Source organism: Porites lutea, chromosome 4 (assembly GCF_958299795.1).
Source record: "Porites lutea chromosome 4, jaPorLute2.1, whole genome shotgun sequence".
Lineage (NCBI taxonomy): Eukaryota > Metazoa > Cnidaria > Anthozoa > Scleractinia > Poritidae > Porites > Porites lutea.
This window is the reverse complement of record NC_133204.1, coordinates 26049205-26065040: the sequence shown is the minus strand read 5'-3', so window position 1 is coordinate 26065040 and position 15836 is coordinate 26049205. Positions and strand designations below refer to the sequence as shown.

The window sequence follows — 15836 nt, the reverse complement described above, 5'->3', positions numbered from 1 at the left end:
GATGTAGCTGATATTTCAAGAATGTCAGCATCCGTTGTTGAGTCTGAAACTTGAACTGCATAAAAAGTTTACTTTATAAAAATTGTGCTAAAACCCCTCAACACCCATCACTGATTTGATTGTCCTTTTCACACTGCATTTCACACTAAGTACTCCAGAGATCTCAACCGGTCAGTGTAAATCGCAGACTGCAGACTGCAGACCAGGGGTAAAATGCAGACTGAGTGTAAAATGCAGGCTAGGTGCAAAATGCAGAATGAGGACTGCAGACTTTCTAAACATTTTTAATTCTTCTTCAAATAGCGAGCTGGTATCAGTTACACAGTGTATCGTTGACTGACAAGTGACATTTGATATGATTGCAAAAGACTGCATGTTAACTTTTAAGAAGTGATTTTGATATTTACAGGTGTAATTTTGATGTAATATGCCTTTTGATGTTCTGTATTTGGATGCCCAAAAGTAACCAATTCTTGGACAGATGTGAGTGAACACTTTGATTGTATTTATATTTTCATTTGATCATTTCCTATCGATTTCCCTTTCAAGACTAGAAACATGATTGTGATTGTTTATGTCATAATTTTACAGCTTCAGATTATTCATTGTGTAAATAAATCCGGAATTTACCGAGCTTTCAATGTGTATGGTCTGCATTTAACCCCTGGTCTACAGTCCGCAGTCTGCATTTTACACTGAGCGGAATCTCAGCACAGCTGAAAAATGTGACCATGAAAGACAAAACAGACACAAATGGAAAACTGTTTTAATGGGAAAAAGGCATGGATAACGAACGGTATACAGAGCATTTGAACAGTTTGACTAATGAAAATTATTCAAACGGATGAATAAATTCTTTCGCTAGCTGTAATTTACTGTTTTCAGTATCACTGTTCTCAGTCACACTACAATACCTTTGAAACCTAACATGGAAGTACAAAGTGTCATTACTAGTACGCATAAAAAAAATGATAATGCAGCAAGCGTTAGATGAAAGTTCATACTGGATGGCGTGTGTACTACAGCTGCAAATGTTCCCTTGAATCCACTCTTGTAAGTTATGTGTAATATCTTTGAATCAATCACAACTTCTCTCTACTGAAAAATACGATTTATGAATCGTAAATAAGGAGTTTTATTGAGCACGTGCATATGGAATGTACTGCGTGTACACGGACAAAATTTTGCACAAATTCTGAACACACTGGCAAACCATTCAAACAGATGAATAAAATGTCAACCAGATTGGTTAAAGAAACCGATAAAAAACTGTCTGCAAACTAATCATTCTGAAGGGAACTGGTGAGGTTTATCGGTTATTTTAGTCACAAATATATTTAAAAATTCTGTTAATTGAAGAAGATAATAGTATTTTGATTTGTCTCATCAGTGGTGATGAGAGGGCTTTTAGTCTTTTTCACTCTTGATGAATTTTATCATTGAGCGAAAATCAGTTTGAACAGATCGTTAAAGAAGTAAATCGTTCTGAATTGACCAGAATTGGCAATGTTGATCCGTTATTTCAGTCGATGCTGGATAGTTATGTTTTCGGGCTGTTCGAGAAACACTTCTATTGTGATTGAGAAAGGAAAGCCTTTTTTGGTTCATCTCTGTCTCATCGCTGGGTGACGACAATGGTTTAGTGTAGTTCACTCACGAAAATTATTAAGGTATGTGCTTTTTAAAAATTCATGGTTAGCTTTTCAATTCTGCTTTCATCTTATGATATAAGCAATACGTTCAAAACATCTTTTTTTGCCGAGTGCATGATATAATCTGAGATTTTTTCAATAGTAAGGGGACCTCAGATGTTTGTAAAGCCTTGTAACCTAACGCCGCTATGAAGGAAACATTACTTTTGCAGGTGCAGCCACTTTAAAACTGATGATAAATCGTTTTATTCATTACCACATACTTTTGTAAAAGCTTGCTTGAACTATAAATTATAACAAGTATGGGCAAGCAGCTAAAAAATCGTTCAAAAAGATATTGCAACTCTTGCGGTCGAACAGATTGTCTTAATGGTTCAAACAGATGCCAATTTTTTTATAATCTAAACCTTTTGGAAGGATGCTAATTTTTTGGGAATGGTTGATCAATTGGCTTTTTTACAGCATTTGTATGGATGACAAACAGGTAACAAATGCTTATCCTCTTGAAACAGATAACCTGTTAGAGTTCGTTTTGCCTTTCACAGTCACAAATGTTCTCACTCTATCTGCTTCCTGCGTAAAATTGATATATTGAAGTTTTGGGGAAAATAGGCTTACTTATTTAGATGGAACTTTAAGGAAAACTAATTTGTGTAACATGAACGCTGCTATTGATTTTGGTAACTCTTTTCTTAGCATAAGCTGATAATTTTACTATTTTTTTTGCTGATAGTGTAAAAGACAGTAGCTTTTTCCAAGCTAAGCCAGCACCTCACCTCAAGAGGTATGTAATCTGGTCATGCACAAAGTGCGTGTACCACTCATGGTGTTAGTGACCTGCAAAGTTCGCCGGCCCATCTATACTTGTATACTTGCATATATCGCGATGGTGTCGACCCTGACATCATCTAGTGTGTGACATCATGGAACTTTGCATCCAACAAAGAATATGCGTGTCGCTGAGGAAATGGTTGAGCTTAAGTGTCGAAAGACCAAAACGTCTTCTAAATCAAAGTAAGTTTAATTTGGGAACTCTATCAGAACACTAAACAACGTTAGCTTTTATAGTATGAGTAGCCTTTTTCAATAGATTTGTTTGGAGCTGGGCTCAAAAATTGTTTGCTCATATCAAAGCAGTGAATGGATTGTCTTCCCCCAAAGTCATAACAGCTGTCGTTTATTGCAGGACAAATGATGAACCTTATGTAAGTGTTCGCTTAGCTTCAGTAAATCATTCTTTCCACAGATAGGACACACACGTCTGTACAGTAAAGCATGTTGACGTAATGAAGTCTTAACGCAAATGGCAGTGATGCAAAAGTGATTGGTTTCTATTTATAGATTTGCATTGCAAATAAGCTTCTCAGGGCCTTAGGGGCCTTGGGGCCTTAAGAATTTTTTTGTCTTGGGACATTGGGGCCTTGGGGCCTTAAGAATTTTTTTTTGTCTTGAGGTCTTAGGGCCTTAGGGCGGTCTTATAGTAATCAAGTTAACTTGCAGTGTTTTTCAACATTTAAGAAAATTAAGTTGCAGTGTTTTACCGCATTTAAGAAACTGTGAAACGAATTGAGCCGTGCCCTAAAAATAAAAAATTAGAAGGAAATGTATGGCTACATTGCAGTGTTTTTCAACATTTAAGAAAATTCAGTTGCAGTGTTTCACTGCATTTAGGGTTTGGCGAAATGATTTGGACCGTGCAACTGCTGAAACACTTTGAATATAAATTTACAAAGACATTGTGTGACACGCTTCCTGAAACTTAAGAATTCTTTATTCGTCTAAGACTCAGGGATCAAGATGTAACTTGAGTTTTAACCCACACATGTTATCTCACCCTGTCTACTGCTGTAGAGAGGAGTCAGTCGCAAGCATGATTAAGTCCACGCGAGTGACCCATGGATTAACATAATGATTCAACATGATTGAACATACCCAAGTGATAAGAGTAAGAAAAGACTGAACTAAGTGGGTGACTCATTGAAATTTACTGTCTACACACATATGAGTGTCTGATTAATAAACTAAAGATGAAAACCGCTAGTATATAACCTATAAACACAAAGAGACTGAATACATGCAATGATAAACACAGTGATCAAACACACGTGAAGTGATATGTGAGTAATCTGCCGAAACGTAAATCCTGAAACGCAATCATTTAACACAAATCGAATATATGAACGGGAGTAGTGTGTTAGAAATACACACATACTAATTTAGAAGCAGATAGGTTGACTATATGAGAACCCTATAGGACGCCTATATGGGACGTCTGTATGGGGTGGTTGGCGGATCCTAATAGGATCTGCCCATTTTCACCGGATCCTCTGTCCCAGAAATACACACATGGTAATTAGAAGGAATGTATGAGATAGATTCACTATTATGAGAACCCTATATGGAACACTTATATGGAAGCCTATATGGGACGTCTAAATGGGGTGGTTGGCGGATCCTATTGATCGGCCTATTTTCGCTGGATCCTCTGTCCCAGAAATACACGCATGGTAATTTAGAAGGAATGTATGAGATAGGTTCACTATTATGAGAACCCCAAATGGAACACTTATATGACGGAATGGTGGGTGGCTATATGGAGTGGTTGGCGGATCCTAATAGGATCGGCCTATTTTCGCTGGATCCTCTGTCCCAGAAATACATACATGGTAATTTAGAAGGAATGTATGAGATAGGTTCACTATCATGAGAACCCTATATGGAACACTTACATGGAATGCTGGACGGTTATATGGGATGGAGGAGACTATATGGGGTGGTTGGCGGATCCTTATAGGATCTGCCTATTTTCACCAGATCCTTTGTCCCTGAAATTAGACGGATTTGTATGGGATTTTTCATTTGCCGGATCCTCTGTCCCAGAACCCCCATTATTCCTCTACTAGCTTCAAACGTATTTGCTTGAAATGTAACACAGCCAGGTTTTTAGACCAAGAAATTAGCTGCTGCATGTCATTTAAATTGCTACTTTTATATCCTTATATTTTTTGGGTCTGCAGTGATTGGCTTTAGCTGTTGCGGTGTCCCTGCCCAAATATTTAAGTTATTATTAGTGTATTGTTACATTCTTATTACTACTGTTTGTATATCTTCAGTGTTTTTTTTCTAGATAGATAGATAGATAGTTTATTAATAACCGATTTGCAACTAAAAGTTGTATTATACGATTATTTACAAAAAATTGAATATTGATAATTACATTAAAAAGACTACAAGTGATTTAAAACAGCAAATAAGGACACTATATATATGTTCTAAAAAAATATATAGAAGAGGTTTAAAAATCTACTAAAACTGTTCAAGCCTTAAGGGCGTTAAAGGTAATAAAACTACTACGAAATCTGTTTGTCTTAAAAGCTGGCTTAAACTTTCGCATATTTCTTAGGTTAAAAGTACATGTGTTGCGAGCAGGAAGAAATTCATGGAGCTTGTTCTGTTCGTTCTGTAAAACATTCTTAAACAGTTTATCAACTAGTTCCTGGCGGCGGTCTGAAAGTTTAGTTAGGCCTGATTCAACCAAGGCCTCATTGTCTGAGCAAAGAGGAAAAATGATGTGCATAGCCCGCTTTTGTACTCCTTCAAGTTCGTTGGAGAGGTACACCGGGAGGCTGTCATGAAAGACAGAACACGCGTACTCTGTGGTCGGACGAATACAAGTGCAGAAAAACTGGACTAACTCACGGGTATCAAAACCAGAGCATTTAAGCTGAGATAAGCTATACAAGTGCTTTTTAGCTTTGTTAATAATGGAGTCTCTGTATTCTTTAGGGCAAGGCTAATAAAATAAAATCATTCCACTTTTCCCTGAGATTGTGGTTGATAGGCCTAAGTCACTTTCTGATCAGGTGATCTGTGTTGATGTCATATCAGTCACAAATGTCAACCAACATGGTCGCTTGACTTTATTCCATGGGACATAGGCATAGGAAGCGGCTAAATACGTCCACAACTGTTAAGATGTGCTTATCCCCTTTGCCATAAAGTGCTTAACTGGATCCTTGCTAAAATCAATTAGGTCAAGCTAATGTTGAGATCAGTGTGGGAACCGCCTTATTGGTAAACTTAGCAATGCGACGAAAATATTTGAATTCACTATTGGTCACTTAAAGTGTCTCCCTTTCACTGAAACCGGCATAACTGTTGGTGGCACGATTTTACAGCCACCAGATTTCGCCTTGTCAAAGCTTTTTAAAATGAGAGCTGACACAGAGAACCTGTTTATGTCCTTTCCTTAAAGAAAACAAAACATTCCAGTTTAAGTGTGGTCTCTTTCCCAAGACAAATTGGGTTTCTTCATGTCCAAAGTCATACTAATGTATTTCTTTGCATACACATTCATTTGTGCACAGGTACGTCAAACTTTCCTTGAATGAAGAACAGCAAAAACACTGTCACTTGCTGGATGAATGTAGTTTTGCTGTATCACAGCAATCAGTACCAACAATAAATAGTACAGCAACAACTGAAACTCTCCATTTACAAGCCATCTTGATAACAGGATATAAGCGAAAAAAGATCAGTCTTTGTTGTGATTTACCGTGGGAAACACCCCAATGGCTTACTACTAAAATCAAGAATACATAACAGGAAAGTGGAAATGAGGGATGTGAAATGAGCTCAATCAAGGATATTTTCTCTAAAGTTCAAAATATGATAGGATTAGGATGAGGCTTTTCTTGTTAAGTTGTAATTGAGGTTAGAGTTAAATATTGTCATGAAAAGGGTTAGTAATATGGCTAGGATACGGCTCAGATAAGAGCTCCAGATTAATGTATTTATAATTAGACTGGGTTTAAAGCTATAAACGCCATACAGCTCTAGTAGTGTCTTGTTTTGTCTGTTCCTCGTCCCCATGTCCCATTCCTTGTTCTCAAGTGTATAATTTTCCTTTTGTTTAGAGGCAGAGATATCTGTTACAGAGTGCATCACACCCAAAAAATGTTTTGAGTGGTGATTGTCCCAAAGCACTGCAGAAATTTTTAGCAATATTGAAAAGGAAAAGGTTTTGAAGTTTTCAGGTTAAAAGGGGTTGACAGGCTAAACACGACTCCCTCTGTTTCGTGATGTAATAGGTCTTTGACCTTTAGAGTTTAGCTCTAACAAGTATGTCTTTTAGAGATTTTCCTCTCCTGTAGGAGATGAGAGGTGGTTCTCTGTATATTTCTCTCAGCATTGGTTGGTTTTCGATTAAATGCCACTTGCTCATTAAAATATTTTTAAGGTTAGGCACTGATGGATTGTACTGTGTGACAAAAGGCATTAATCCGTTTTTCACTTTTTGCGGTTTTTGTTGAAGTGCCGACTTTCTATCTGTAAAGTTGACCTCTGCGAGGATTTTGTTTACAAGATTATCTGGATAGCCTCAGACACGCAAGTGTGATCTGAAATTTTTAACGTTTTCTTCAAATGTTGCCTTTGAAGAGTTGGTTCTAAGGAGCCTTAGGGCTTCGCCTTTGATAAATCCTTTTTTCACGCCTGGAGCGTGACAGGAGGAAAAATGCGTGTATTGAAATGTCTCAGTGAGGTTAAAAGGGGTTGACAGGCTAAACACGACTCCCGCTGTTTTGGTGATGTAATAGGTCTTTGACCTTGAGGTTAAAAGGGGTTGACAGGCTAAACACGACTCCCGCTGTTTCGTGATGTAATAGGTCTTTGACCTTTAGAGTTTAGCTGTAACAAGTATGTCTTTTAGAGATTTTCCTCTCCTGTAGGAGATGAGAGGTGGTTCTCTGTATATTTGTCTCAGCATTGGTTGGTTTTCGATTAAATGCCACTTGAGAGTTAAATATTGTCATGAAAAGGGTTAGTAATATGGCTAGGATACGGCTCAGATAAGAGCTCCAGATTAATGTATTTATAATTAGACTGGGTTTAAAGCTATAAACGCCATACAGCTCTAGTAGTGTCTTGTTTTGTCTGTTCCTCGTCCCCATGTCCCATTCCTTGTTCTCAAGTGTATAATTTTCCTTTTGTTTAGAGGCAGAGATATCTGTTACAGAGTGCATCACACCCAAAAAATGTTTTGAGTGGTGATTGTCCCAAAGCACTGCAGAAATTTTTAGCAATATTGAAAAGGAAAAGGTTTTGAAGTTTACTAACTGATTTCTTGCAGTGCATTTCCTTTTAAAGTAATGAACATTGTTGCAATTTGATGATCTCAACTATTTGATTGCCGAGCATGTGAGCATATCTGCTCAAAAATCGTACATTGTACTTTTTCAAGCTTGCTGAATGGCCCAGTTAGAATCAATAAGAATTTTTAATATGATGATTAAAGAGCCCAGGATCAACTTTCTGTAAACAAGAAAACACTTTTTTTTTGGAAAATTAGTTTAGCAGGAAGTCTGAAAGAGCATTTAAAAATGAGTTTCAGCCATATATCTTAAAAGTAGTGATTTAAAAAGGCCGAAGAAAATTAATGTTGATTAACTGCTGCGAATTATAAATCTTAGAAACTTTCTACACTAGAATTCACATCATAAGCCGAAAAACAGGCCTCCCAAGGTGTGCAAGACAGAGTTGTTCTCAAACCATCAAAATCAGACTTTCTATAGTTATATACCTTTCTTGCAACAAGCCTATTCATTTGCATAAGAAAAGAGTCCTTTAAGATGTTGCAGAAAGATTCAACTTGTGTATCTGAGTTTGTCATGCTGGTGGTCGACCAACCAATATGAGGGAAATTAGAGACACCAGTAGTAATTACTACATCAGATATTCCAGTACCGTTAAATTTATGTAGAAAGATCCTGAACCCGTCCGAGAAAGTCACCTTATCCATATCCATCACCATCATCCATTCCCTTCCACCCTTGTTATATCTATTCAGTTCCAAGCTATTTGTCAATTAGAAATTCGTTCGTGCTTAACATAAGTCTATCTAGTTAGTCTCTCTAGCACAGTTGCGAAAATCGTTTCAGCATTCTATCAATATTCGATGTTTCCAACACTATCAATACAGTCATCCGCTCGAGTAATTGCTCAATGCCCAACCTCGTCCCCAAGGCGCTTCTCCCTGGCGTTGGAGATGGCTGGGAAAAGGCCCTGGTATCGGCCAGTCACACTGTCATTTTGATTACTTGATTGATTTAGGTAATTGATGCAAGAAAATGGCGAAATAAATTCCACTCCCTCAAAGTCTTATACTATTCTGATCCCTCAAACCTTGATCCATTTTCCGGAGAAAATCATGAGACGTAGGTCCTTCTTCAGAAGTGTAACCGGTTTTAATGAAAGCAAAAATTCACGGTGAAACGAGAAAGCGTTTTCACCGGTGAGCACAATGTGACAAAATGCAAGAAATCAAAACAAGCTAGCTGTCACGTGATCCTATGACGAAGCACGTCTAACCTATGTTACATAACAAGGAAAACGTGACATGAGAAGGGAAACGCGTGACAGAACACTCCCCGTCTGGTATTTCAAAAATGCCACTATAGAAGAAAACGAACAGTAACTTTTCTAAAAACAAAGTTATAAGCTTGTAACAACGTTATAAGTATAATCTCCAGCACTTAGCTGAGACAGTTCATCCAACTGAGGTTTCCATCTTCTTGAAATCACTCTCACTTCTGAGCAGAATAACTTCATTTACTGGTCTTGTGTAGGTCTTAACGGATCCATCTTTGGCTGTCACTAGCTCTACCTTACGCACTTTGCCATCTGCACTGACATGGGCTCGGGTTATCCGAGCAAGGGGCCAGCAATTTCTTGGGAGATCCTTAGAGCAGAGGAGGACCAGGTCTCCTTCCTGCTGGTTCTTTGCTTCTTGCTGCCACTTTCTTCTCGGCTGGAGCATTGGCAGAAACTCCCTGCGCCATCGGGCCCAGAAAATATTTGCCAGATGCTGGACTTGTCTCCACTGCTTACTGTATAGTTCTTGTTGAGTGAAATTTCCTGGCATCGCCTTCAGGCTTTCAGACTTTTGTGTGAGTAGGGTGGCAGGTGTGAGAATCTCTGGCATGTCTGGATCTGACGGAACTGGTATTAGGGGTCTGGCATTCACTATTGCTGTAACTTCAGCCATCAGCGTTGAGAGAACCTCATGAGTAAGATGCCTGGGTCCAAGGTCGGCAAAAATGGAATCCAGGATTCTTCGGGTCACCCCTATCATTCGTTCCCAAACGCCCCCTGCATGAGAGGCGTGAGGGGGGTTAAAGATCCAATCGCAACCCGCAGCGGCCAAGTACGACTGGACGGCACCTTCATCCATCTCTTTAAGGCAGGACTGGAGTTCGTTGTGTGCACCAACGAAATTAGTACCGCAATCAGAGCGAAGTTGCACAACTGGACCCCGTAAGGCAAGGAATCTACGCAGTGCATTGATGGAACTGGAGGTGTCCATTGACTCTAATAGTTCTATGTGAATGGCTCTAATTGTCAAGCATGTGCAAAGTACGGCCCAACGCTTGCTGTTTGCCAGTCCTCCCCTTGTGCGACGAGCACTTACTGTCCAGGGTCCAAAAACGTCAAGGCCAACGTAACTGAAAGGCGGGGCAGGGGTAAGGCGTTCGACGGGTAAATCGGCCATTTTCTGGATTTGCTGTCGACCCCTCAGCTTCTTACACTTTATGCAACTGTTGATAATGCTGTTAACAATTCGCTTGCCTCCGATAATCCAGAATCCGCTGCTTCTGATCAGGCCGAGAGTGAAATGCCGTCCTTGATGTTGCACTCTCCCATGACAGTAGGTAACTAGAAGAGTGGTCACGTGATGCGAACTTGGGAGAATCAAGGGATGGCGTTCTTCATAACTAAGACCTGCTTGCTCTAATCGGCCACCAACTCTAACGAATCCTTCCTTGTCGATCACTGGGCTCAGTTTGAGGAGCGGACTTGATTTTGGCAGTCTTTCAGAACTTCTGAGGCAGTGTATTTCCTCTTTGAAGGCTTCATACTGGACATTTTGGATAATCAGGGACTTTGCTTTGCTAAGGTTGTGGACAAGGGCTGTCTTCTGACTCTTGTGTGCACCAGGCTCTTCAGATGTCTTTTGTTGGTGCAACTGGACAAGCGAGATCAGTCGTGCAAGTGCCTTCATAAGGGCCTCCCACCGTGAGAACCTGGAAAAACGGCTGGTTCCTAGGGATTTGTTTTGCAGAACCCGTGTAGCCAGAGACTTCACAAGAGGGCGGACTTCAGGATCGTCCTCTGTGGGTAGCGCGGCATCGCTGCTGATCGTTTCATTTACAGATGAACCATGGTGGTAAAGGAACTGAGGGCCGCTGTGCCAAATGCTGTCTTTGAGGTTCTGTGCCTGAACTGATCGCGTGGCTGGGTCAGCAGGATTCTTCTGGGTTGGCACGTAAAACCACTGTTCTGGAGATGAGGATTTCCTGATTTTCTCCACTCGGTTGCTGACATAAACGTAGAATCGACGACTTTCGTTGCTGATGTAACCTAGGACGACTCTACTATCCGAGTAGAATGCAACAGCCTGAAGATCAAGGTCCAATTCTTCAATGATGAGCTCTGTCATTTCAACTCCCAATACAGCAGCGCAAAGTTCCAGACGGGGAACGGTGGTAGCGTGGGACGGAGCTAACTTCGCTTTACCAAGGACAAAGGAGACTTGCATGTTCCCATCACACTGAATGGTCCTGAGGTATGAGACAGCGCCAATGGCCTCCTTGGATGCGTCACAGAAGGTGTGCAACTCCCGTCGACTAACAGCTTTGAGTGAGGTAGTTGTGTAGCAACGCGGCACTCTCAGGAGAGTTAAGGCTTGGAGGGCTTGGCACCATGCTTCCCATGCTGGTCTCTGCTCCTCTGGCAATGGTTCGTCCCAATTCTCTGGCTCAGGCTTTGCTATCATTGCTCTTAGAAGGAGCTTGCCTTTGAAAGCAACTGGAGTAGCAAGTCCTAGAGGGTCATACAGGCTGTTAACGACAGACAATACGCCTCGTCTTGTGAACGGTTTCGCTCCTACATTGGCTTTGAAAGTGAATGAATCGGCCGATATGTCCCACAATACACCCAAAGACCGCTGCGCTGGAATTGTATCCTTTGAGAGGTCCAGATCCCGAAGGTCGGCAACTCGATCTTCAATTGGAAAGGCTTGAGTTACCTCTGGAAGGTTGGATGCTATCTTGTGTAGATGCAGATTAGCTGTGGCTAACATGGCTTGTGTTCTACGCAATAGGTCTACGGCTTCAGTAGGTTCCGCAACAGATTTAAGTCCGTCATCCACATAAAAGTTGTTATCAACAAAGTTCTTAGCATCAGAGCCAAATTCCTGCTCCCCGACTTCAGCGGTTTTCCTGAGGCAGTAAGTGGCTACTGCTGGAGACGACGTGTTTCCAAAGACATGAACCTTCATTCGATATTCAATAAGCTCTCCATTAGGGTCATTGTCTTTGTACCAGAAGAATCGTAATAGGTCCCTATGATCCTCTCTAACTAGGAATGAGTGGAACATCTGCTCAATGTCTGCCATGAAGGCCACGGGCTGTTGGCGGAAACGTATCAAGATGCCAAGTAAGTTGTTTGTCAGATCTGGTCCTGATAGCAAAATTTTGTTTAGAGAGATTCCTGCGGTCTCAGCTGCGGAGTCAAAAACCACACGTATTTTTTGTGGTTTTTGGGGATGGTAGACACCAAAGTGGGGTAAGTACCAGTGAAGAGTAGGTGGGTCTGACTGTATTTTCGGTGCAGGTTCAGCATGTCCATTGTCAAATAGTTTCTGCATGAAATCGAAATAATGCTGTTTCATCAGAGGTTTCTTGTCTAGAGAGCGTCGTGTAGACTTCAAACGTTTTAGGGCTTCTTCTCGGTTATTTGGGAGCTTTTCAATCCCATCGCGGAGAGGTAAGGGCGCCTCCCAGTTACCTGATTCGCTCTTTGTCAGCGAGTGTTTCATGATCTGGACGAACTTCCTATCTTCCACCGACGTTCCTAGTTTGTTGTCGTCCTTAGTTCGTACGAACACATCTTCTCCCAGTCCATCTTCAGACCTCCTTTTAAAGTTTTCCTCCTTCAGGTCGTCTATGGGTTCTGCAGTCAGATGGTGTTTGACGTAGAAGCGGTTACTGCAGGGTAGTAGAAGAGAGGGTCTACCATTATCAAGAACTTGTGTTCTGAAACATGAAGCCTCACTTGGCTTGTGGGGACCATCTAAGCATGCATTTCCTAAGACTACCCATCCTAGGTCAAGGCGTTGAGCCCAAGGTGCATCTCTGGGCCCGTTTCGGGACTCGCGGATTTTGTGAAGGGGCGGTGCATCTCTTCCAATAAGCAGAAGAATATCAGCCTTTGGATCTAGCTCTGGGATCTTGTCTGCGATGGGGTCGAGGTGGGGGAATGCTCTAGCGACCGAAGGACTAGGAATTTCCTCTCTGCTATCCGGGATTGCATCACATTCAGTAAGGACTGGAAGTGCATAAGAGTACGCATTGTCTAAAGACTCAATGATGAGGTTGCGTGCACGTCTCCCTGTAACTTGGCTTGTCCCTGAGCACGTTCTCAGCATGTACGATGTAGTTGCTCCTTCCAATTTCATCAAGTCAAAGAGCTTAGGCTTGGCTAGGGAACAGTTACTCTGATCGTCAATGACCACGTACACCTTGACCTTGTCTTTAGGATGCCCATTTTTGTAAACGTAGGCTGGGCAGATCTTTGAACAGGATTTTCCCCCAACTGCATTTCCACACAGTTCTGTACAGTTGGCTGTGACCTTAGCTGGCTCCCCGCCTTGCTGAAGGGCGTCTTCGGGCTCTCTGGTTTGTGTTTCTTGTTCACTTGGAGGGTCAATGTGTAATGCTGCAACATGTTTATCACTTTGGCATTCGGCACATTTGATTACTGCTGTACAGTCTTTGGCTTGGTGGCTAGTTGAAGCAAGACAGCGAAAACATATTCGGTACTGGCTAAGTAAGTCCTTCCTTTCAGTGAGGGACATGGCTCTGAAGGCACGGCACTTGCCAATGGGGTGAGATAGTTTGTGGACGACACACCATTTGTCTGGATCCCGTGCAGAAAAGTGAAGGTGTGGAGGACCTGAAACCTCAGTTTTGTAAGCCGATAGGCCTTGTCCCGACGGGGAGATCGTGTTAGACTTAACAGTAGGCTTAGCTGAGTGTGAGCTCTTCTTGCCAGGGTCCTCAATCATAAGGTAGGGGTCGTTGCGTTCCCGTGCAATTTCTTCGATAAATGATGCAAACTCAATGAATGGAGGATATTCCACTTCATGCTGACGTTTGTAGCGATACGCATGTCTTTGCCATCTTGCCTGGAGATCTTCAGGTAGCTTGACAAGGAGTGGTTTCAGAAAGGCTGGCTCGTCAAGAATTTTGAGGCCGGTAAGTCCGCCATCTTCTTTCGCACATTGCAATTCCAAGAGGAGATCCCCTAGTTCTTGCAGACCTTTGTTGTCTTTGGCATTCAGTGATGGGAATGCAGTTAGCTTGTCCAGGTGTACTTGGGTGACGACAGCTGTGGAGCCAAAACGTTCTCCTAACTTCCTCCAACATTCTTTAACTCCCTCGGTCGGGTTCTCTATATATGCATTTCGTAAACGCTGAATGAGTCTCTTAGAGTCACCAGTAGCATGCTCCGCCATGAGGGCAAGCTCTTCGCTTGGCGAAATGTTTACCTCTCTTATCATGTTCTTGAAGGCTGCTTTCCAAGTATTGAAGTTTTCAGGGGAGCTGTCAAATTTCTCTATTTTGTTAGCAATGAGCTCCCTTCTGGAGAGAAACTGAACGAAACCTTCCATGCGGTCAGTAGGGTTAGGATTGAAGGGCGGTGCTCCCGGATTGAGCTCTTTCGCAAAGCAGGGCTTCTCTTCCTTGACTGGGAAGCCGCGGGCGGAGAGGTTCTTTGCTTCACGATTACGGTCATGATGATCTTCATACGGTTTTAAACCTTCAAATTGACTGTCAATGAATTGCTGAACACGCTTATCGGAATCTTCGATTGGTAAATCTATTGTCTGAAAATCAAGGTTCAATCCAAGTTCCTCGTCAATAGCTTTTGCGTGGGCGACGGCAACAGCTGTTTCCTGTTCTGCGTGTAGGGACTCCAAGCGTGCTTCTTCCTCGCGTTTTCTCCTAGCAAATGCCAACTCATCTTCTCGTCTCTTCCTTTCTTCTTGTTCTAACGCCAGCGCGGACTTGGTTTGAAATTCGGAAATTTTCCTTTGCATTTCAGCCTTTTTTAATGCCACGGCTGCCTCGTCTTTTGCATGGGCCCGTAGTGCGTTCGAGGAAACGGACGACTTGGAAGCACGTGACCCAGATCGAAAGGATCCTAATTCCAGTAAGAGGTCATTTTTCCAGTCCAACCCTTCGTTAATCGCTGCCTGGACGAGTTCCTTCCGAGTTCTCATCATTGCTTCGATTGTTTGTCTCTCTTCCTGATGTTCGGGGAAGCTAGCATGCACTGTAAAATCCATGAATGAAATCCATGCAAGTTCATAATCACTGAACGACGAACGCAAGTCTCCTACGGCCTTACGTAAGGCTTCCACAGAATCTGGAGTTTCTTTGAGCTTGGAAATCGCTTGACTAGTTCTTTCCCATATTTTTTCAAGTTTCAGTGAGTCAGACTGCAGTCTGTTTTCGATCAACTTCGCGGTGGGCTTCGAGAGTCGTTTTGCTCGCGTGGATTCTGAATGCTTGGCGTTATCTTCGACGACTGTGTTTTCGAGCGAAAACAAACCCATTTCCACTTTCTCGGGGCCTTCCTTTGAGCTCCCATGCTTGGATACCTTTGTAACGGGCGAATTTGAAGGAGCCTCTTCCAACTGGCTGGATGAACCGTGTTTTTGAGTTTCGCTTGGTTGCTTGAGCGTTAAATCCACGAGGTTGTCTGGCTCGGTGTGATCGGCTGGCGATAAATCTCTCGTTTCACTATTCTGATCCCTCAAACCTTGATCCATTTTCCGGAGAAAATCATGAGACGTAGGTCCTTCAGAAGTGTAACCGGTTTTAATGAAAGCAAAAATTCACAGTGAAACGAGAAAGCGTTTTCACCGGCGAACACAATGTGACAAAATGCAAGAAATCAAAGCAAGCTAGCTCTCACGTGATCCTATGACGAAGCACGTCTAACCTATGTTACATAACAAGGAAAACGTGACATGAGAAGGGGAATGCGTGACAGAACATATACAGCTACAATCTTATCTACATAAGTGTCAAGTAGTATGAACAACCAATCAAATGTAGG

General features: G+C 41.9%; 1 protein-coding gene across 1 annotated transcript; it reads right to left on the bottom strand.

The window, feature by feature from the left end:
- Window positions 1-9198: 9198 nt before the first annotated feature.
- On the bottom strand, window positions 9199-15546 carry LOC140934462 (uncharacterized). Its single transcript, XM_073384083.1, has one exon. The coding sequence runs from the start codon at window positions 15544-15546 to the stop codon at window positions 9199-9201; it is 6348 nt and encodes a 2115-aa protein (XP_073240184.1).
- Between the last annotated feature and the right edge of the window lie 290 nt (window positions 15547-15836).